At 38.1% G+C, this 25410-nt stretch overlaps 1 protein-coding gene across 1 annotated transcript; it reads left to right on the top strand.

The window, feature by feature from the left end:
* Nucleotides 1–3132: 3132 nt before the first annotated feature.
* Nucleotides 3133–25042, top strand: LOC113589069 (venom phosphodiesterase 1). Its single transcript, XM_035534348.1, has 24 exons — nucleotides 3133–3232; nucleotides 5147–5275; nucleotides 5578–5703; nucleotides 6011–6071; nucleotides 6166–6263; nucleotides 6500–6579; nucleotides 7293–7412; nucleotides 7726–7835; nucleotides 10193–10258; nucleotides 10589–10661; nucleotides 13612–13720; nucleotides 17360–17482; nucleotides 18069–18100; nucleotides 18640–18767; nucleotides 18841–18910; nucleotides 19044–19131; nucleotides 19805–19977; nucleotides 20401–20446; nucleotides 20740–20894; nucleotides 21555–21696; nucleotides 22825–22902; nucleotides 23052–23184; nucleotides 24048–24204; nucleotides 24822–25042. Exons 1-24 carry the CDS (start codon nucleotides 3133–3135, stop codon nucleotides 24993–24995), a joined length of 2571 nt encoding a protein of 856 aa, XP_035390241.1. The 3' UTR covers nucleotides 24996–25042.
* The last annotated feature ends 368 nt before the right edge of the window (nucleotides 25043–25410 follow it).

Here is a 25410-nt window from a genome sequence, read left to right on the forward strand (position 1 = left end):
AGGTGCTTTTATTAGGCCCAGAGACAGCCAGGTCCTCACTCTCTAATTACTCAGTGAACCTCAATAGTCTCCAAATTTAACAGTTAAAGATCTTGGAGTTATTATGGATCCCAGTCTCTCATTCGAAGCTCATGTAAATAATATTTCTAGGACCACCTTTCTAAACCTTAAGAACATTTCAAAGATTTATTATTTATTATTTCAAGATTGGACTACTGTAATGCCTTACTATCTATCTTATACCATAAAGTAGTTCAAAATGAAGCAGCCAGAGTTCTTACTAGAGTTCTTACTGGAACTAGAAATTTTCAACACATCACTCCTATCTTAGCTAATTTACACTGGCTCCCAGTAAAATTTTATATTGAAATATTTTATATATATTATATATATAATATTATATATTATAAAATACTTCTAATGACCTACATAGCACTGAATGTTCTTGCCTCACAGTACCTTAGAGAATTCCTAGTGCATTATGATCAACCACGTCTGCTTAGATCAAAAGGTGCAGGCTCTTTACTAGTACCAAGAATAAGAAAATCTAATGCTAATCTAATTTGATTAATGTTTAATGACTATAATTTGTATATATATTTTTTTGGATTCTGTATGCACACACACACACACACACACACACACACACACATTCATTCATTCATTCATTTTAAACATATTTGACATATTAGCAATCCATGCCGAGGAGAATGAGAGCTCCTGTTTCCACCATCTTGCAAGTTAATTCAAGACAGAAAGATAGCAAAATGAACACAGATTATTAAGTCAGCAATAAGATAGCATTATTTTATGAAGTGAGCAATCAAAAGAACATGTATGAAATTAGTTAATGTTTACAAAAGAGATAACAGATGTGTAGTGTAAGAGGTGAATAAAAGTGATCCAAAGTGTGTGTGAGTGATAAAAGTGTGTGCGGTGGTGCAAGGACAAGAGCAGGAATTAAGTGGTATCAGTACAATAAATCTCATCACACACACACACACACACATCTGATATTCCATAGTCCACCACTGGCAAAGTTCAAATCATTATTATGCTTGTGGTCTAAAGACACACTTCTTCTAGAGTTCCAAACTGTTTAAAACTGAGCACATTAGCATGGAATTCAGCAAGACTCACATTACCAAACAAAAACTTGTCATTGTAAGTATTCTTTTTTATGCAGTTGTTTTAATTAAAAAATAAATAAATAAAAATAACCAAAAAAAAAAAACATTAGGTTGGCAATGGTGCAATTTTCAATGAATGAGTTCAACAGACACAGTTTTCAGAGTTTATTTATTCAGAATTACCTACAGTAACAGACCTAACGTAGAAGTGTCTATAATTCTTAATAAATGGGTTATTTTAGCCCGGTATATTTCACAGCATATCTACAAAGGTAACAATTTCTTGCAAAATAGACATAGCAATTCACAAGGGTAAAGTAACTCTGTAAGTGTTGTAGATTACTACTACTTTTGGACTATTTGTTAGTGGTGAGTCAAAATTGAATTACTTTTAGCCAGAATTGTCATTCTAGGAACAATCTAATAAAATTTCTCACATTTCTCTGGAAGACATTTAGCAATTGCACCTGTAGCACTGTAGCCATTGTACCAGACAAAACATATGTGCAGCAAAAAACAATTGCATTGCATTGTGTTAGTAATAGGCCCATGATGAATGAAAATATTTATTTTACATTTTTGTAGCATTATGTATAAAATTATGTATAAAATCTTAATTTAGAAAGTATAATAAAACTGTGCTTGTAATGTCACTGGCTGGATAAATCCACTCACTCCTAATACTGGGGTGGACAACCCCTGCCTTGTCTTTTCTTACATGGACAAATGTTTCATAAAATAGTGCAAGTTTTGTCATTGTTACGCCTGTGAAAAGTTAGTGTAAATGAGACACTGGAACACTGGAAAAAGAAAAGAAAATAAAGAAAAATTGAAAAGAAAATGAAATTGTAAGATTTTGTAAGATATAAATTTGAGCTGCTGGACTCAAATTCTATGCTTCCATTCTTTTAGGCTGCTTTGTTGGGGGAAAAAAAATAGTCACAGTTCTATGTGTGTTGATTAGAGTGAATCATTTAGTGAGCACTAAAGTCTGTGGCATTTCATTGGAGAGGAGTCAAGAGAAGCTAAGCCTACACAAATGCTTACTTTACATAAACATAAACAAGCATAAACAATGCAAGCAAAACCTGTCATTTTTAATCAGTCCATGATCTTTTCATGCCTAATTGTAAACGTTTGACAGTTTCTTCCCAGTACAGTGAGCTTAACTGATGGTGGTAACTTAAACTGAAGGCTGAGAGACAACTGACCAATCAAAATTAAGACGCAAATCCTGAAAAGCCATTTTCAACTTATAAATGAACTGTTAAAAAGTCCAAAGTCAGGGAAAATTAATAATGTTTTCATGTTTTACACATTACAAGTTCTTGGATGGGACCATTGTCATTTGGCAAATGCAGTGTTACTATCTGTTTGGTTAGATAACAAAAATAGTGTTGATTAGGTCACTACTCAATGAGGTGTCAGTATTGAATCATGGGTCAATATTCAATAACACCTCCACAACATTAAATTTCCACCATTGCTTCACAGCGGGGATTAGGTTATATCCTGTTTGAGTACCCCTCCAGCCCATTTATTTACACGAATCCCACATTGAACAAAAGCTAGTGTCTCATATGACTATAGACATATAACTATAGACTGGTTGATAACTGCTTGAGTTCCTTAATACTTACATGAGCTTAAAAAGGGATATATATATATATATATATATATATCCCTTTTTAAGCTCATGTAAGTATTAAGGAACTCAAGCAGTTATCAACCAGTCTATAGTTATATGTCTATATATAGATAGATAGATAGATAGATAGATAGATAGATAGATAGATTATATATATATATATATATATATATATATATATATATATATATATATATATATATATATATATATATATATATATATATATATATATATATATATATATATAAACAGGAACTAGTCATTATCTAGTTGTAGTAACCCCTTCTGAGTGTGTGTGTGTGTGTGTGTATGTGTATGTGTATGTGTATGTGTATGTGTGTGTGCATGTGCATGTTTGCACAGATAGGCATCTTGGCTGTGTCTGTGGTCACCATAATATTAGGACTGGGCTTAGGTCTTGGCCTTCAACTGGAAAACTGTAGAAACAAAGGTAAATAGTCTTATTTACTATTTACTATTCTATTTGTATATCAGTGAACTTTATATATATATATATATATATATATATATATATATATATATATTATACAGCTCCATAAAAAAATAAGAGACCACAACAAAATTATCAGTTTCTCTAGTTTTACAATTGATGGGTATGTGTTTGACCAGGCTGATCAGTTTTGTTTTATTTTATAAACTACTGGCAACATTTCTTCCAAATTCCAGATAAAAATATTGTATTTTAGAGCATTGTATTTAGAGTTTTTTAATGAAAATGACTAATGGTCAAAATAACAAAACACTTACAGAAATTTCAAACCACAAATAATGCAAAGACAATAAGCTCATATTCATTTATAAACCAAGACAGTACTAATATTTCAACTTAGGATGAGTCAAGAAATCAATATTTGTTGGAATAACCCTGATTTTTATCGCAGCTTTCATGCGTCTTGGAATGCTTTTCACTGGTTTTTCACATTGCTGTTGGATAACTTTATGCCACACATGGCACAGAAATTCCAGGAGCTTGACTTTGTTTGATAGCTTGTGACCATCCAACTTCCTCTTGATCACATTCCAGAGGTTTTCAATGGGGTTCAGGTCTGGAGGTTGGGCTGGCCATGATAGGGTCTTGATCTGGTGGTCCCTCATCCACACTTTGATTGACCTGGCTGTCTGACATGGAGCATTGTCCTGTTGAAAAAAAAACAATCATCAGAGTTGGGGAACATTGTCAGAGTAGAAGGAAGCAAGTTTTCTTCCAACACAGTTTTGTAAGTGGCTTGATTCATGTGTCCTTCACAAAGACAAATCTGCCCGATTCCAGCCTTGCTGAAACACTCCAAGATCATCACCGATGCTGAACCAAATTTTATAGTGGGTGTGAGACACTCTGGCTTGTAGGCCTCTCCAGGTCTTTATCTAGCCATTACACGACCAGGTGTTGGAAAAAGCTGAAATTTACAATAATCAGAGAAGATGACCTTACTCTAGTCCTCTATGGTCCAATCCTTATGGTCTTTCGCAAACTTCAGTCTGGCTTTTCTTTCTTTTCTCATTTTTTCTTTTCTCATTGATGAAGGGCTTTTTCTAGCTTTGCACGACTTCAGCCCTGCCTCCAGAAACCTGTTTCAAATCATACTCGCTGTGCAATTCACCCCAGCTGCTGCATGCCATTCCTTTTGTCATCTTATGGTTGTTAAGTCACATTCGAATGAGGTCGTGATCAATATGGTCGGTAGAGATTTGTTTTTGACCTCTGCCAGTCTATAGCTTTTATTGTCCCATGTGTTTGCAGCTTGACTTTGTTCTTATGAACCATAGTTTTTGAAATTTTCAAGATGCTCACAGTATCCCTCTGCCAGTAAAGCTACAATTTAACCCTTCTTTTCCTCATTAAGAACCTTTCTTTTCACCTCTTTTGGCATGGTGTGTAGCTGTATTTTGACTACAATTACTTTTTGGGTAGTCCTGGCACTGCTTTTCCCATCCAACTGGTTCTATAACAAGAGAATAGTGATGACAGCGGCACTGGATTTTATACTGTTGCTCATAAAATAGAATTTTGTTAAGGTGATCACCTATTCAGCATTATGTAGAATGAAGTGTGCCTGTGAAGGAATTCAACAAACACTTGAATGGAATGGCTGCTGTACATGTGGAGATGCTGATTTAAGAAAAAATTGGAGTGGTCTATTATTTTTTTTTCTGGAGCTGTATATAATCACTCCATCATACTATAGAATCACAATTATACTGCTGAACTTCTGCAGTGATATTAAAGTAAGCCTACTGAAATATATTGCATTATAAATAAGTTACTTATAATAAAATCTCTGTTATGTTTATTGAATTGTCTATCATAGACAATTAAATAATATTCATCTTTAAGAGCCCCCAGTGCCAGTGTCCTGCCATAATCGCTGCTACGAGCCTTATGATTACGAGACTCCAGGCTGTCGCTGTAATGAGCAGTGTATCAGCAATAACAACTGCTGCTATGACTTCCAGGAGATCTGCCTTCAGCCAGGTAAGTTTTGTAACATGGTGTGTTATTTGCTGAAAGTGTACATTTAATGGTGGGTGAATCATAGCTATGAAAGGGTAAACTTTGTCAGCAAAAAGGTCTGTGCTATTCAGAGATTGTTCAGTGGTTATAAGGAGCCCTAATACAACCTAAGAAATGCTTAAACAGTGATTAAATATCCCAGAGAATCCCAGCTGTTTGGGATATGCTGTTGTGTGTGTGTGTGTGTGTGTGTGTGTGTGTGTGTGTGTGTGTGTGTGTGTGTGTGTGTGTGTGTGTGTGTGTGTGTGTGTGTGTGTCCGTAGCTGAGAGCTGGGAATGCACTCTATTGAGGTGTGGGGAGAAACGTGTTGCTGGCAGTAAATGCCAATGTTCTGAGGACTGTCTGCATGCTGGAGACTGCTGCACGAACTATAACATTGTCTGCTGTGGTGAGATGGTACACAATACCAGGCACATATATCAAATCCATCACACATTCACATATACTCATGTATACTGATGTACACACTTTCACAGAAACTTGGATGTAATCTGTTACAAACAGGTTGTCCCACATACACCCACGCACACTCATACAACTCCCACATACACACACATACTGTGTCACACCATTCCACACTATTCCACAGACAAACTCAATCATCTACAGTCCCACACATTCATATGCACACAAACATAATGTACACAAAAAAGCACACACTTATTTTCCATCATGCTCCATGCTGTCTCCGTTAGGAGTAACCCCGTGGGTTCAAGATGATTGTGTGAACATGACCAGCCCAAAATGCCCAGCAAAGTAATGTCATACACACAATTCTATTCTATTCTATGCTATTCTATTCTATTATATTATATTCCACACAGTCATTTCATCACTCTTTCACCTCCAGTTTTAAGAGGCAACCTTTACTGCTGATCTCTCTGGACGGCTTGAGAGCAGAATATCAGTACACATGGCATTCCCTCATACCAGTGCTGAACAAGCTAAGTAAATATACACATATGTAAAACCATATACAAACATACATACTGTATGTCCATGAGATGAACTAGACACATAAGAGCAGTGAAAGCATGAGCTTGATTAGGGTTGTAAGGTCTCTGAATCTGGGGCAAGGAAGCAGTGTATTAGCACAATATTTCTCACAGTTCATGAAGTGTTGAAGTGTGAAGTGTTTGTGTATTGAAGTGTGTGTGTATATGTGTGTGGTTCTCTGTCTTTAGGAAAGTGTGGTACTTCCTCCATCTTTATGCAGCCTGTGTTCCCCAGTAAAACTTTCCCTAACCACTATTCCATTGTAACGGTAAGTCATTTATGAGTGCTGCACTGAGACAGCCTATGGGCATCCTTCCCTACTCTCCTTCTGTGCTGTCTGAGCTCTAAATAAGCCTTTTTCTAAAGAAAGATGATCTCAGCTTATGCCACCAAACACGTGTAAGATAAAGTTGCAGGCCAGCATCACCTTGTGATTGGTGGTAAGATAGCAAACCTTGCTTAGCTACAGAACTCACAAAGAAGCTTTCAAGTCTGTTAAAAAGAATGATCTTTCCCAATACCAGTAAAGTTGTTTCTCAGAGGAACAGTCTAGAATGATCTGCCTTAGGCATGCATGGAAGCCTTCAAACCACCCACATCAAAGCCTCTACTTTGCAGCCAGTGACCCACAAGGGACTCCATTCTGTGTTCTAATTCCTAGGCTTTAGCTTATGGCTTCTTATTCGATTCCCAGGCCTTTTTATGACCTTAGTCGAATTGAATAAACTTTATTGCAAGAAATTGAAGTTGACCGATCAGTGTTTGGGTTTGAAAGTTATTTCAAGATGAAGTAAAACCAGAGCGGAATGAATGTCCAAGCAAACAAGAATGTTTACAAATTTGCGAAAGGCTGTATGTCATTTGCACTTGTGCCATGCTGATAAATGGCAAATTCAGTTGAAAATTCAGTGATGTTTTATTTGTCATTTTAATATTGTTCAGTTTGGTAATGTTTGTAGATGAACACATCTCTCTGTGTAGGGTCTGTACACCGAGTCCCATGGTTTGGTGGATAATAACATGTATGATCCCATATTTGACGCTTCATTTAGTCTATCCAACAGTGAGAAGGACAACCCTAGATGGTATCTAGGGCAACCAGTAAGCCACACATACACACATATTACACACATTTAATGGAGGGTTTATCTATATATATATATATATATATATATATATATATATATATATATATATATATATATATAAAAACCCTCCATTAAATGTTTGAAAGACAAAAACTTGTCTACATTTATAGAGAAAATGGGCTGTATCTTGTATTTTGGCTTTTGATTGAAACTTTGTGTTGTTTCTGCTTTTTTTCTAAGGTTTCATTATGTTGTTACCTATTTTATTTGACGATTTTAACTACATAATGTCATAATGTGAATATTTGTTTCTGCACTGCACACAGATTTGGCACACAGCAAGATATCAGGGTCTGCGAGCAGGAACATTCTTCTGGCCAGGATCAGATGTGAAAATAAATGGAACATTTCCTCATCTGTATGAAAAGTATAATGGGTATGTGTGGTTATACACACACACACGATCACACCAGGAACAGGCAATACGTAGAACGCAAATGCAGGAAGCAGTTTATTAAATGAGGAAACATGAACACAAAGGGTAAAACAAACAGAGACTAAGGAGTACTGAGGGTAATATAACATGCAGCTGGAGTAAACAGAAAAGCAATGCCGGTGCCGGTAAACCTGACAGCAGGACATAAGTTACCACAATAACCAACAAACTAGAAGCCAAAACACAGGGCTAAAATAACCAAGACAATCAAAGAAAATCAGATGCAGGTGAACATAACAGGGAGAACTAAAACACATACTGGAACTGACGAGAGGCGGAGAAAACGAAACCAAGGAGCGGAACTAGGAAGTAAATGAAAAACAAAGATACGACAGAGAGAAATAATAAAACAGAGACGCTAAGAGGGTGGCCAATCGTCACACACACACACACACACACACACACACAGACCCACCCACACACACACACACACACACACACACACACACACACATAGTCATTGGCAAAGGTTTTGGTTTTCACAAAATTATGGTTTTCACAAAATTTGCTGCTTCAGATTTATGGTGGCAATTTCCATTAACTCTAGACTGTGAAGAGTGATCAGATGAATTGCAATTAATTACAAAGTCATTCCTTGCAATGAAAATGAACTTAATCACTTTACTGCATTCCAGCCACTGCATTTCAGCCCTGCCACAAAATGGCCTGCTAACATAATTTCAGTGATCTTCTCATTAGCTCAGGAGAAAGTGTTAACGAGGACAAAGCAGTTGATATCACTCTGTCATGTTGATTAGACGAACAGACTGATTGCTTTAAAAGGATGGTGGTGCTTGAAGTTTTCTTCCATGGTTACCTTCAAGGAAACGTGCAGTCATCATTGCATTGCATTGCATTGCATTGCATTGCATTGCATTGCATCGCATCGCATCAAAAGGGCTTCACAGGCAAGGACATTACTGCTTGTAAGATAGCACCTAAATCAACCATTTATCAAATCAAGAACTTCAAGGAGAGAGGTTTAATTACAGTGAAGAAGGCTTCAGGGTGCCTAAGGAAGTTAAGCAAGGGCCAGGACCATTTCCTAAAGAGGCTGCAGCTACAGGATCGGGTCACCACCATGGCAGAGGAATGAGAGAAGGCAGGTGTGAGTGCAGCTGCATGCACAGTGAGGCAAAGGACTTTGGCTTTTGACTTGGTGTTAAGCAGGGCAGCAAAGATGTCACTTCTCTTCAAGAACAGACTGACATTCTGCAGGAAGTATAGGGATTAGACTGCAGAGGACTGGGGTAAAGTTACTTTCTTTGATGACGCCCCTTCAGACTGTTTGGTACATCTGAACAAATGACTGTCTGGAGTACAAAAGGTGAGTGCTACCATGTCATGCTAACAGTGAGGCATCCTGAGACCATTCATCTTCATCTCAAGAGAGTGGGTTTGCTCGAATTTTTGCCTAAGAACACTGCCATGAATAAGGAATGATCTCAAAACATCCTCCAAGAGTTACTTCTCCCAATGATCCAGGAGCAGTTTGGTGAAGAGCAATGCTTTTTCCAGCATGACAGTGCACCATGTCACAAGGCAAAAGTGATGACCAAGTGGCTTGAACAAAACATTGATATTTTGTGATATTAGGTCTTTGCTTAAACTGGGTATATTTTTGTCAGTAAGTTTAAAAAACCTATGAAATGCTTATAATTGTACTTCACTACACCATTTAAACAAAATGATCTAAAAAAAAAAACTGAGGCAGTAAACTTTGTGAAAAACAGTGTGTGTGTGTGTGTGTGTGTGTGTGTGTGTGTGTGTGTGTGTGTGTAATTACACACACAGTTTTGGAACTCAACTGATGTATAGCTTTTAAAAATAAATGTAAAAACCATTAGATTATAAGCCCTTTAAGACTATTAAAAACCTATAAACTATCAAATGTGTGTAGTCAGTGAAGTTCACAAGGTGTCTGGAGAAACAAGATATTATTTCTGGCATTTCTTGAGAATCACTTTACATGCACAGCTGATGAAGGACCTCTGACCTTTTTTTTCTGGTCATTTTGTGTACTTCTGTATATACAGCTCTAGAACAACCAACAAATTCCAACACATTCTAATTAATGAACTACTGATCAATTTACCCAACATACTTGTTTACTGACTCCATTTTAAAATGAACATGTTTTCTTTGCATTATTCAATGTCTGAAAATCTAAATGACAATATTTTTATTTGGAATTTGGGAGAAATCGGTGTCACTAGTAGTTTCATGCCTTATTGTATTATAGATTTTTTTTTTTTTGCCTGATTGTATGTGTGTGTGTGTGTTTGTGTGTGTTACAGAACAATTCCTTTTGAGCAGAGAGTATTCACTGTACTGAAGTGGTTACAGTTGCCTGATGATCAGCGGTAAATCCTCTTGACTGACAACCCTTACATATTTACTACTTAATTATTTGTACATAACAAAAATAAAATGTACAGAACACATCTATGTATTATACCAAAGCCCAGTCAAAGTTCTATGGTCTATACCTTCAGTGAACAACATAAATATGAAATATGCCAAATTCATTAACATAATGTCAAAGTTTAGGAATCTGATTTATTTATGGCAATGATTTTGTCCTATCGGGTGTGTTTATATTGCCCTTTGATTTGCTTTGGGTTTTTGGTATTGAAATGATAACGATAAATGTATTAGCTGGAACGCATTGATTTTGTTTGTTGTTTTTGCAGACCTGATTTTTACACTCTTTATTTGGAAGAACCAGATAAATCTGGTCACAGTTTTGGACCTGTTAGTGGAGGGGTAAGAGATTGTAATGATAGCAAGCACCAAAAACACAGTATGATCCAAATGTGAGAGGTTTTATTATGGAAACTAGCAGGGAACATCTGAGAATAGATGGAGAAGTTTTCTTAGTTCACCTTGCTGTTGCAAGAGCACAGCCCCCAACCTACTCTCAGGCATCCATGACGAAGGGAAGTAAAAGGTCAGTGCTTCAATATGAGGGCAGTTTATAAGTGCAGCAAAAATTCAGCAAAAGCCCTGGCTGCAGCATCATTCTATATCAGTCTTTTGGGCTGACCTAAGAATGAACATTTCAAAGGGCTTGTTCTGGAGCTGTGTAGAGAGTTCATTTCAAAGGGCTTGTTCTGGAGCAGTCTAGAGAGGTCATTATACACATGCTGCTATGAATATTGAAAGCAACCTTCCACTTGCTTATTTTTTCATTTTATTATTATTATTAATTTATTTTTAGCTTAAAAGTTATTCGGCCAGAGGATGATGGGTCCCCTCTTTGAATCTTGGTTCCTCATGCTCTAGGGAGTTTTCCTTGCAGCTGTCACCATTGTCTTGCTCACTGGGGGTTTGGACTTGTACATTTGTAAAGATGTTTTGTGACAACATCTGTTGTAAAAAGTGCTATATAAATAAATTTGATTTTAATTTGTCACTCTCACAAATGTGAACCAGGCTGTAAGCACTAGAAATGCCTAGTTTGTGAATACCTTGATAGGTGTTCAAGGGCAGAGGGAACTAGAGAAACAAGATCCAGATGTTTAATGCGAATGGCACTCAGAAAATGGCACTCTGCAGCAAATGTTGTAGTGAACTGGTAAATGCAACAATTCCTTGGCATCCTCCTCCATGACCTAGGATTGATGGAATGATGCACCCAGCTTGCACAGGGGCATGGTCTCCCCTTCTTCCCAGGAAAATGTAGGGTTGTGTTGAACCACGCAGGGAATCCTAAATCTATGGGATTCTTGGGCTAACAGGTAAGGGAAAAGGAGATGGATTCAATATGAAGAAGTCCAGAAGTGACTGTAATGGGTAAGTGTGATAGGAAAATTGCATTAGACCTAATGGTTTTGTGGAATCGACCTTTGGGGTCAAAGCCTTTTGGTATTTCATGCACCTAGCTTAGGGATTTGAGTGATAAGTTGTGAACAAGTGTGGCCCATGTTATTTCCAAGTATGCTGTTTCCTTGTATGGTGCCATATATGTATTTAGATATACTGACTGGAGCTATTAGAAAAGTATTGAGTAAACTGAGTTGTTTGTAGACCAGAGAGCTTGGACTGGATGCCCCTTTCACATGTATGAATAATATTAAATGTGACTGAACCTCAGATCCATGGTTGCTTTTTAACTTATTGTTCAATAGTTCATGTCATAGTAGAAGGGAGCAATAGAGCAGAGGGAGTTGGCTACCAATTCATCATTGAAGCCCCCTGTGGTTCCCAAACCAATAAGTCCAAATCAAATCAAATCAAATTTACTTTTTTCAACAGTTGTCACAAAGCAGTTTTACAAATGTCTGAGTCCAAGCCCCGAGTGAGCAAGCCAAAGGTGACAGTGGCAAGGAAAAGTATCATCCTCACCAGGCCAACAACGGACGCAACAATAGTAACAATATATACAGTTGTATCCAAAAGTTTTGAGACCGACAAATTGTAGTTTTCACAAAGTTGAAAAACTGCCTCCTTTTTTTTTTAGATCCTTTTGTCAGATGTTTATATGGTATAGTGAAGTACAATTACAAGCATTCCATACATTTAACTTTTTATTGACAAATGCATCCAGTTTAAGCAAAAACTTAATATTTACAGTGTTGACACTTCTTTTTTAAGACTTCTGCAATTTGCATGCTGGATATCAGCTTCTGGGCAAAATATTGACTGAGGGCAACCCATTCTTGCCTAAGAGTTTCTTGCTTGGAGTTGATCACAGTTTCTGTGTTTTTGGGTGTCCACCTTCTTTTTGAGGATTGACCACAGGTTCTCAATGGGATTGAGATCTTGGGAGTTTCCTGGCCATGGACCCAAAATTTCAATGTTTTATTCACCAAGCCACTTGGTTATCAATTTTGCCTTGTGACATGGTGCTCCGTCATGCTGGAAAAAGAATTGTTCATCACCAAATTGCTCTTGGATCGTTGACCCTTCTTTTTTTAAGACTTCTGCAATTTGCCTTGGCATGCTGGATATCAGCTTCTGGGCAAAATCTTGACTGATGCCAAACTCATTTACTGAGGCAATAAACTTTGTGAAAACCAGAATTTGTCAGTCTCAAACCTTTTGGCCACTACTGTACAATAAGGAGCTGTCTTACATATACACAAACACAAAAGCAGCAAAGAAACATTCTACATCCAGTAAACAGATATAGACTTGCCTTTTTTAAAGACACTATGGGATAGGTTTCAGAAAATAGATCCTTTTTTTTTTTTTTAAACACAGATTACCACATTTTTTGTAGAGGGAAATACAGAAGTCCAGGACTGTAAACCAATAACCTGCAGACATGGAGAGGCATAAAGAGGGATAGGTTACAGTAATTGTAATGACTAACTCTGACAATTATCCTCTTTAAAATGCTGAAAAATAATTTCTGTTCTTTATATGGCAGTACATATTGTAAAATGGGATTTTATTGCTTGTGAAATTAAAGAAGACATTATTTCCATATGTCACCATTTTTAAATGTATTTTTACAATTGATTTCTTTGGGATTTGTTATGACTGAGATTGTGTGTCTGAGTGATTTTTTTAATATGTAAGAGTTAAAATAAAAGACATTTTTAAAGTTCAATGCAAAACTCTTATTTCCTTGTTCACATTCACTGTTATTGTAGAAAATAGGCCTTATTAATCCCACTTCGTAAATAGTGTAAATTGTCTCATATTGCACTGTGATGTTTAGTGTAAATTGTCTCATATTGCACTGTGATGTTTGTTTGCTTTGATTCAGTTGATTAGTGCAATTCAAGGAGTGGACAAGGTGATTGGACAGCTGATGAATGGACTTAAACAGCTCAACCTCCATGAATGTGTCAATATAATTGTTGTGGCTGATCATGGTGAGTAGAATTGTTTTCCTTGTGTAAGGCATGGGTAGTGGGGGGTGGGGGGGTAAGGCAGAATGCATCTGTAAAGACCAACAATGTTTATTGTATTCAAGTCCAAAATCGCTAGACGTTAAACACTGATGGCGATAGCGGCCATCAGTGGTAGCAGGTCCGGAGGCACAGCTACAGGAACAGACCTGGTAACAGGACGGGCGGTGTCTCCCACGCTGGGGACTGGAACAGGATTAAGACGGGCAGCGTCTCCTGCGCCAGGGACTGGAACAGGATCAAGATGGGCGGTGTCTCTCGCACCGGGGACTAGTACAGGAACAGGACGGGTGGCGTATCTCTCACCAGAGGTAGAGACTGGCTGGGCGGATTCCTTCATGCCCGAAACAGGGACTGATAGGAAGTTTGGGAGGGTAGCAGCCACAGCAGGCCAACTAGGAGGAGCAAATCATGTAGAGAGCAACCAGAGGAAACCCTCCACCATCACACTCTCCTGAACCCTGTGCTGGAGGATTGTCGGCCCATTGGAGATCCTTACCCTGGAGAAATGTTTTCAAAAACACTACCTTTACATACTCTGGGGGATCAGGGCAGGTCAGGTGCTGAAGGTAGTTATGGCATTGCATGACATATGTTCCCATTGACATACCCTCCCCATTACACTCACTGGGTGTCACCATACGCAAGGGTAGAGTCAAGGGTTTCCCCTCCCAAAGCATAATGAGTAGGGTCCTGATGTAATCCATGTCCCCGTCTCAGAGCAAACCATTGTGTGTGGGGGTGGTTGGGCTGATGCAGACGGAACATGACATGACATGGAGAGGTCCTCCTGCTGCATATGTGTTTTAAAGGTTGGTTATTCTGTTACACTTCCGACAGGAACAAGGCGAGAGGTAGAATGCAAAATGCAGGAGGTGGTTTATTAAACGAGGAAACACAAACGGTAAAACAAGCTAAGGCTAAGGGGTGCTGAGGGTAATATAACACACGGCTGGAGTACACAGAAAAGTGAGGACAACAGTAACACAGGCATAAGGCAAACCTGACAGAGAGACATAATTTACCATAATAACCAACAACCAGAACACAAAACCACAGGGCTTAAATAAGCAAGACAATCAGACGCTAAACAGATACACGGAACAGAACACAGAACATGGGAACAGAGAAAGTTAAAATAAGGAGTGGAATAGAGGAACAGACGGGGTGGAGAAAACGAAACTAAGGCATGGAACCAGGGAGTGCAGGAAGACAGGGAAACCGTGACATTCACGGGACATGAGGAGGGTGGCCATTCGTGACACATGACTGAAATATCTATGAAGACATGACCCCTTCTTTTTGCCAGCCATCATATTATTATTATTATATTATATATTATGTAAATGCATGACAGAAACACTAAGACTGCAACTGTATTGTGCACTTGGAAAGAAGCCTTATATTTCCTGGGTTTGACTGTATATATGCTGTAGTCAGAGTAAATCACAACCTCTTTCTCTCTCTAAATTTCTGTATAAATACATTCTTAATAAAATCTCCTTAATATAATCTAATAGGGGATATATATCCCTTGCATATAGATGTGTGCTATGCCTGTTGAAAAACAGATTTACAACTGTTTGAATTGCTGTAGGTGTGTTCTTTTGAATCAGGATAAATGAAAAGACACAAAAGCATGTGAATCATCATTTTTCTTCTTGCTATCCTGTTTGGAGTAAAAGTCATGGGGCTAAGATGACAATGATCAGCAAAAGGGATGAGCAAACATTAAATAAATATACAGGGCAATCAAAGCAAAGAAATCAGCTGAGACTAGTACAGAGGGGAGAGGGTTACCAAGGACAGAGTCGGAAATGAGGCAACCAGTGAGTCATGCAGGGATATGAGACAGGATAGCATCATCAATGCTAGAGACTGGAAAGTGGACAGCAGCGAACAGGAATACATGGTACCATGGGAACATGAACGAAAGCAAAACAAACAGAATAACATGATGCTCAGCTCCATGGAAACAGTATCACCGGAGGGGGGGAAACTGTGGCAACCTGTTATGCAACATGCATATCACTGCATCATACTGAGAAACATTTGAAAAAGTCAGCTTAGTATCATGTTAAAAATGTTCTCATTCATAAATAAAATACTCAGTATTGTGTCTTCAACCACACACTCCCCCAAGCAAATTATTCCTATTTTCATACATCCACACGTCAACTGTTTCTTCCTCAAAATGGCTGACTGTTAATTTGATCTTAAAGACAAAAAGCCAGATGTGCTACTAAAATTTGATTTGAATGTGTTAACAATGAAATGGACTTTTACATCAAAAAAACAAAAACAAAACAAAATAACAGCAAAAAACAAAACAAACAAGAAAAAAAGGTGACACGGGCCACCAGAAGTCCAAAATTTTCAAAGCTGAGGTATCAAATAAATAATAAATAAAATGTATTGGTTGTATCCTGAGCTCCCTGCTGTACTCACTGTATACCTATGAATGCATGGCTACTTCCAGCTCCACCATTATTGTCAAGTTTGCTGACAACACAGTGATGGTGGGTCTGATCTCATATTTCGATGTGAGGGCACACTTGGTGAACATTAAACATCTGGAGAACTGGTGCCACAACAAGAAAGGAGCTGATAGTGGAGTGCAGTAAGAAGCAGGATAAACAGAGCTGCAGTGGAAAGAGTAGACAGTTTCAAGTATCTGGGAGTTCACATCATGGTATTGCCCTGGCGACAAAGGCTTGTCAGTGTCTCTAGCACCTCAAATGCCTAAGAGACTGCCCTACAAGGTGCTGTGGAACTACTGCACCTGCACCATCAAAAGAATCTTCACATCACAGCTTGGTTTGAGAACAGCATCAAACAGGACAGACAGATTCTCCAGAGAGTGGTGTGTTCAGCATCATTCAGAACAAGCAGACCGTCTTCTACAAGCGGTGCAGGATCAAGACCACAAGGATTGTGAAAGACTCTAACTGCCTCAATAATGGACTATTCTCTGTGTTGAGGTCAGGAAAGTGCTCACGTTTCCCGAAGGCAAACACAGAGAGGATGAGAAGGAGCTTCTTCCTGCAAGCTATCTGGTGTGACATAGCCCATCTCTCCTACTCCTGGTGATCACAAATCGAACTACAACTCCAAGCATGGAGGCACATGATCCTTGTCACCAGACTATTAACTACACCTGTGTCTTAATATAGTCTTAATGATGTTTTGAATCATCATATCCGGACTCTGAATCAAAGCAGCAACTAGGACTATCTCACACACACACATCATCCACAGGACATCTTGTACATTCATTACACAAAACACTCAGCAATCTGAGCACAACTCCAACCACTGGTGGGTGACTTTGTAAGGAATCAGGGTGATGTTACTGGAACCAGTATGTTCGTCAAAGTAATAGTAATTATCCAATTAAATGCAGTATAATTCAGTTCAGTTTTATTGTCCTTATGTAAGTTTAGTTTGTTAGTGTATATGGATAACATAATACATGGAACTAAAAATATAAATATAATAGAACAAACAACAAATAACAAAATATTTTAAAAAAGAAAGCTTATTCTAGCATATTCAACACTATATTTGTGTTTGTTTGTGTCACTGTGATTTATTTTTTTATAGGGATGGAGGAAACCAGCTGTGAGAGAAAAGAAGTTCTAGAGGACTTGGTGGGTGATGTGTCACAGCTGTATGTGACTGAGGGAGTATTTGGTCGCATCAGAGCCAGGAACAAAACAATCACTTGTAAGTACAATCTGACACATACATACACCCACATGCCCATACACATGCACACTCTCTTCCATCCACCCACGCCTGGTGTGGGCTTCCTCTCCCACACACACAAGGAAAAACTAACTCATCAGATATTACTTTTTTTTTTTTTTTCCCAGCAACGTAGGTCATGCTAAAGAGATTCCACCAGGCTGTTTGTTGGGAGCTACAGATTTATACTGCGTGGCTTATGTGGTTACATTTGGTACATACTAGTTCAGAATTGAATTAATTTGTAATGTTTTGATTGGATACTTTGACAGTTATTCTTGAAGCAGCTGATCATTGTCTGACAACTGTCATCATTTTGAATCATAATATCACGGCCTGTAATCCAGCTATTTCTCTTCACAGTTGAATAAATAACATTACCTGGCTAAAAAATAAAAGTAATCAAGATGATCTATAAAAACTTATTTGTAGTGTAACAATGGGATTTTAATTAGATTTTTTAATATTTCATCAAAACATGCCCTTTTATTTGCTGTTATTTGCATCTTCAGAAGTGTTGGACTGTGTGTTAGATGAATAAGACAAGGTTGTTTTGTGGTTGCAGTGGATGCCGCAGGTTTGGTGGCCAACATGACAGTACGTGAATCCTGATGAGTCCCACGTCTCTGTATGTTTACTGCTATTGTCTCCACATCAGAAAAGCAAAGGCTGACAAAAGCATGTCTGCAGAAGCGACACCTGGAGAGCTGATGTTGTCACTGACAAAACAGCAGCTGGCAGGGCTTACTATGTTTACTACACTGACTCCACACTAAGTCACCAGGCTCTGAATAACAGTGGTTGACCAAGTGACACAGACTAAGTGACCTGGTGTGGAGGGCAATTTATGCAACTTATGATGGTGTTATTATGCTGCAGGGTTAGCATACTAACCCACCACTGGGTGGCTCAGTCAATTAGGTACTTGACTTGTAATCGGAAGGTTGCTGGTTTAAGCCCCACCACTGCCACATTGCCACTGTTGGGCCCCTGAATATGGCCCTTAACCCTCATTTGCTCAAGTTGTGCTCAGTTGTAATTGAAAGTCACTTTGGATAAAAGTGTCAGCTAAATGATGTAAATAAGTTATTGTTGTTACTCATTGTGTTTGTGTGTGTGCATGCTCATGTGCATAGTGTAAGAAATCCGATCAGAAGGTGAAGGCATATTTGAAGTCTCATCTACCCAAACGTTTCCACTACGCAAACAGCAGACGCATAGATGATGTTAACGTGCTTGTCACCACACGGTGGCTTTTTGAAAGGTGCGTGGCATCTGATAATCACCTCTGTCTTTGAGAGTCAACGAATATAATATGCTGATTTGTTTATGTACAGGTATCCAGGATCCCTTTCTTTCTGCACTGCTGGTAATCATGGCTATGACAATGACGAGCCCACCATGCAGGTGTGTGCATGTGTGTGCATTCATGCACGGCAGTTTGAATGGGGCCCTAATGAACTTCCACATACCTCCTGCTCTCTCTTCTGTCTCTCTCCCTCTTTTCTCTCTCCCCCCTTTCTTTCTCTCTCCATACCAGGCAATGTTTCTGAGTTATGGACCAAAATTTTACTCTCAGACTGTAGTTGAGCCATTCTCCAACATAGAGCTGTACAATCTTATGTGTGGTGAGTTTTTTTTTTTTTTTTCTGTAGACAGAAATATTTATGAAAAAAGAAAGATTTCAGTCTCAGCAGAGGCCTGTTGGCCCTGTTCACCTCCGGACAAACAACCTTCTATTCTAAGAAAAATCTGTCTTTCAAAGTCTATGGTCTAAGAATTGCTAAAAGCAACGTTGTAGTACCACTAAAAAATCTGAAATGCATTACTTCTGTTAACCTGAAGAGTGGCATTATATGAACTTATTCTGTGTGCATGAATGCTTGCATGCTTTTCCTAGTTAAGGAGGACAGAAGAAATGAGCCAACATATTAATGAGATCTGGGTTCTAATCTGTAACTCTTTCCTATGTTATTTCCACTCAGATGTGTTCCTGTTAGCTGGAAAAGTGCTATAAAAGCACAGAAGGTTTTTTAAAGATTACCAGCCAGGCATCTTTGGGATCTGCATGATAGAAAGACTAAACAGTTCAGAGTTTAGTTTGGCTAATGAGTAATGGACAGCCAGTGAATAACATTTCTTATGAAAATATGCAGTAAAAGAAAAACACAAAGATAAAAAAAATCATACAGGTCGAATTTGTCCAGATTTGGTATGAAATGGTAGAATATTTTCATGCCAAAGCTGATTCAATACATCAGTTCAAATATGTGTGGCTTCCTCTCCTCTCCTGTGCTGCAGATGTGTTAGAGATCACACCAGCCCAAAATAATGGTAGCCATGGCAGCTTAAACCACATGCTGCGCTCGCCACCTTATTCACCTGAACACCCAGTGGAGCAGAGCTCACCCGGCAATTGTCCCATGCACAGTTTGGAGCCCAGTGATCAAATGGGCTGCTCCTGCCCTGCCCTGGTACCTACTCTCCCTCCCTCTCGCTCTCTCTCTCGCTCTCTCTCTCTCTCTCTCTCTCTCTCTCTTTCTCTCTCTCATACACACACACCAAAAACACTAAAACACTCACTAACCTACCTATCACACAATCATACAATCACGCAGGCTTATGTGGACACCATTCCAATCTGTTATCTCACACTCACACACACATGCTTAGATGTGCACTATCACACAATTAAGCATCCTCATATATGTTATCATATTGCAGGGTATCAGATTATGACCAGTAACATTGAATTGGTCAAACACCCTACAAGAATCTGCAGCTACAAATAATCCACAACAAGAGTTGTAGCCTCTGACATGCTGCTGAACATGATTGATAGTAATAAGTGAGCTTGTGTGGTAGTCTGCAGTAATCAGTGTCTGCATTTTTTGCAGGGTGACACTAATCCCAACGCTCGCTTAAACCTAACTGACACTGAAGGTAATAATATTTTTACTTATAATGATTATTCTTTCATAGAATTCATATATGCAAAGTACTTTAATAAATATGTGAATCTTGGTGCTGTATTTATATATTGAGTATCTTGGGTTCCTTTATGCTGTGTGTATTATGTGTAACTGTATACCAATGATCTTAAAGTGTGTGTAATGATTTTTATTATGTGTTATCATAAGATGTTGAATGTGCATTGTATATGATTGCTTATTGGTTGAAAACCACTGTGTGCATATTTGCTGATGGTAGTGTATGGTGCTTGTGTGTAAATGCAGTGTCTGTAAGTGAGGGCAAACATCTGCTGTTTGGAAGACCCAGAGTTCTGCAGTCTAGCATCAACTACTGCATACTTCATCATCATGGCTACATCAGTGCCTACAGCAGACACATGCTTATGCCACTCTGGAGCTCATTTACTGTGGAAAAAACAGTGAGAACTAACAATCACACACACAAACACACACACACACACACACACACACACACACACACACACACACACACACACACACACAAACACATGCACAGCCACACACTCGGGCACGTTTACACAAGTATACACACAATCACATGCACACATACACACACACACACACACACACACACACACACACAGCTTTCATGAGCAACCATCCTTAGTTGGTAAAGTTAAAAATACTGGTGTTATTACAATTATGCACAGAGATAACTGTACTAAGGGGAATTATAAATGCTGGAGAGGGCTGTTTGGCTAGAATATCTTATTTATTGGATTATGACAATTATGAGACCTTTTCATTCTTTCCCAGTTGTCATGAGACTGCTGGTCTATTACACTTTTTAAGACATTTTCACATATGTTTCATAAATGGAATGTAGCAATCTTGTTTTTGATTTCTGGTATTGAAAAAATCTATGACAAACTATAATCTGATGCTTACATGGCTTCTGGGGGAAAGTTTTGTCCTCCAGGACAAACAGGTAAGAACAACCCAACCAAAAGTCATAACAACATATCCATTTTTTTGTCTTACATATAAACTACCCAAAGGTTGTTCACCTAAGAAGCATGATTGAAGTTTTAGAATAAGTATGCTACATCTCCCTGCAGGCTGGAGGTATTCCTGGTTCACTGCCAACGGTGACAGCAGACTGTCTGAGAGCAGATGTGAGAATTCCAGCAGAACAGAGTCCTACCTGTGACCAGTACAACAGCAGCAACAATATCACACATGCCTTCCTGTACCCACCCAGTAGGCACCCCACCCACACACACACACTTAGTGCCATTTTTGCAGTTGGAGAAATCCTTTTTACATACATTCAGTTTACATAAAAGGATGATATACAGACCTCATGCATACTATGTATGTACTATGCTGTATTATGCTAAATTTCCTAGGCACCCAAAAAATGATAATCTGGGCAACATTCAAGTTTACTTGAATGTAGAACACTATATAACACAAATTAATATTGAAACAATAAACCATTAATGCAATTTATTAAAAAAAAAAAAAAAAAAAAAGTTTTATTTTGTGTCAAATTTATTTTTAAGATGGCTAAGATCCAAACCATGTGGTAGCACAGTAAGACGGAAACACATTCCAGGGTAAAGTTCCTAGCAAAAAACTCAAACTGGGAAGATGTCCAGAGTCAAGTTCCCAACAAAAAGAAGCATCATGGAAGAAATTTTCATTGGAATGAACCATTTGTAGCAAAATAACATTTTGCTGTCCTGATAATTCTCATTATCTTAAATGTGTAGCAACGCATTGGATGCAATGTGTAGCAATCCGTAGATATAAATGGTTAAGGTTAGGTCTAATAGATATCATGTTCATACCTTTTCTTGAGTTCTTATGACATATCACTTCATGTGAATTCTCATGAGATTACACTTAATAAATAGCTTTAAGACCAATTATCTTGGGTATCCTATAGCATTGGCATGGTGCAGTTGCTTATGCAGAGCTTGCATCACCGACCCTTACACAGTGAAGTGACACAGGAACCAGTTTGTAGTTGTTCATCATACTAAACAGGTTTGCAAGACCACAAAGGTAATCTATTTAAATTCAGTTTAATTCAGTTCAGGTTTATTGTCATACTGTATAAATTAGGCTTGTTATTGTAAAGGAACAAGGTATACTCTGAAATAAATGCAAGAAATAAAGGCAATATGTATGGGCAACATAGCAAGCATGTCCAAATTAGTACAGTATTTGGTCAACAGCAAATTCAGAGTAAAAATAGTACATAATAGAACCGATACAGATAAAGAAAGGATGTTTATTCAGGCATGTTCAATGTTCAATGTGTGTGTGTGTGTGTGTGTGTGTGTGTGTGTGTGTGTGTGTGTGTGTGTGTGTGTGTTGCAGATCTAAACAGCACAGCAGAAGAGCATTTTGATGGCCTTATTTTGAGTAATGTAGTGCCCATGTACCCAGCCTTTAAGAGTGAGCCTCCGCAAATTGCTACAAGATCCTGTTCTCCTAACATAGTGAAATATAACCATTTAGTAAATTTAAATGTAAATGTGTGTGTGTGTGTGTGTGTGTGTGTGTGTGTGTGTGTGTGTGTGTGTGTGTGTGTGTGTATTCTGCAGGGCTGTGGCAGTACTTTCAGGATTTTTTACTGTTGAAATATTCCTCTCAGTATAATAGAATCAATGTGGTGGCTGGACCTGCATTTGACTATAACTCCGACGGACATTACGACACTCCAGACCAGATACAAGAGTAAATGTGTTCCCTTATCCACCTCACTGTCCATTTGGTCAATGATAATATTATGTTAAATCTTACTTATAACACTCAATAACCTAATAAAGCATGTGTGTGTGTGTGTGTGTGTGTGTGTGTGTGTGTGTGTGTGTGTGTGTGTGTGTGTGTGTAAGTAAGGGCCAAATGTCATAATCATAATGTAAAGTTCTTCTCAGGGATATATGTTCCATGAAGTTTAATTTTAGAGCCTTAAGAATGTTTTGTGGATATGGTTAGAGTTCGACTTGGGAAAGCTACGACTAAGGAGCAGACCCTGTTGAAAAAACACAGTTATACTCAGAATTTATATGAATAAAACAATTTGCTGTCTGAGGCATAAGGCAAATATCTAAATTTCTAACCATAATGTCATGGTTAATTATGTAGCTAATTAATCCTAATTTTATATTATTAGTTGTAGGTGTGGGAGTGTGGGAGTGTGGGTGTTTGCGTGCATGCTTGCGTACATGTGCTTGAGCTTGTGAATGTGTGTAGGTATGTGATGGTCTGTATTTTTTTGGGGTACCAAATATTTCTGTGGGGACATTTGTAACTGGTAATGATGCTTATATTTGGAGAAAACAAACAAACTGAAAGATCCCAAAAAATTAAAAAATCTTTGTAGTTACTGAGACTAAGGTTAGGTTTAAGTTTGGGTGTAGTCAAAGCAAAGATTTAAAATAGTGATACACTGGTTAATGGAAATTCCACAGAAAGAGAATAATATAAGCCACTCTCTGCTGGTGTGTGTGTGTGTGTGTGTGTGTGTGTGTGTGTGTGTGTGTGTGTGTGTGTGTGTGTGTGTGTGTGTGTGTGTGTGTGTATGTGTGAGCGTGTAGGTTTGTTCCAGGCACCCGTATTCCCATCCCCACCCATTATTTTACAGTCCTGACAAGCTGCTTGGATGTGACCCATCCTGTACATGAATGTGATGATGAACTGCACACTGTCTCTTTCCTAGTACCACATAGACCTACCACCTCTGAGAGCTGCCTGGTGGGTAATTCATATGCACACACCAACCAATATTTGGGTGAATACTACAGGTAAATGTTTAGTTTAAATGAAATGGCAGAGTAAAAATATAATATTAATCTAAGAACTTAAAAATGTTTAGGAAAAAAAATCAATTTAGAACTGATGTTTATTTCTTGCCTTGATACCATCACAGTGAAACAAATTTATCATTAGGTACCCCTGTCTTGTGTGATTTACAGTCAGGACAGCAGTGATTGGTTTTCAAAGCTCTGTTTCCTTAGGGTTTTTGCTTTTCATGGAATGTTCTTTTCACATACCTTTCCAAGATTTTAACAAATTGCCCATAGCATTATTTTCAGTGAAGTAATTTTCTCATTGTTAAAGCCATGCAACCTTATATATGTTAATTTATATGAGTAAAGATACACTGTAGTTGATTTTACTGCTGTTGCTAATGCACTGCTGCAGCTGCATTTATTGATTTGTTTGGTTTAATGTGTATTCTGAGTAAAGGCTTTTTTCCCCAAAGCATTTGGCTGTATAGTAAGCATATAACATAACATAATAGCGAGCATAGTCCCCTTCCTTTGAATAGAACTTTCTGAATTTGCTTAATTCACTTCTTTTGTATACAGAGCAACCAAGAGGAGTCTTATTGGGTGGAGGACCTGATTTGGTTTCACCAATCACGTGTCCAAGATGTTGAGTGGATAACAGGACTGGACTTCTTCCAGAGTAGCATCCGGCCACTCCCCGAGATTCTACGGGTAAAGACACGTCCCACAGCTGCAATTAAAAGAAAACCATAAAACCATGATTGGGTGAAAAAAAAAAAAAACATCATAATATCATAATATGTAAATGATGCAACTGAGACTTATTTTTAAAAATTTGACTTCATTTCCTTTGCCTGACTGTTTCATCACTGTTTTATTAGTGGGAACATGAATTATGTTCACAAGGCTTAATCGACTGGTTCTTTGGGTGGCTGTTATGGCTTGTCATATAACCGCAATCTGATCAATGACAGATGAAGCTTCTGACAAGGTCTGCATGTTTACATGCTTAGTCTTATCTGTAATGTTCTAGCCAGACTAGTAATCTGCTCTCATGGACTTCGTGCATAAATGTAGGGATTGAATAATGCCACCCGATGAAAAAAAAACAGACAAACTATTTATCTTCCTTTTATTTAATCATTTTGAATAAGATATAGTGATTTTA

This window comes from Electrophorus electricus, chromosome 2, assembly GCF_013358815.1.
Source record: "Electrophorus electricus isolate fEleEle1 chromosome 2, fEleEle1.pri, whole genome shotgun sequence".
Taxonomy (NCBI): Eukaryota; Metazoa; Chordata; class Actinopteri; order Gymnotiformes; family Gymnotidae; genus Electrophorus; species Electrophorus electricus.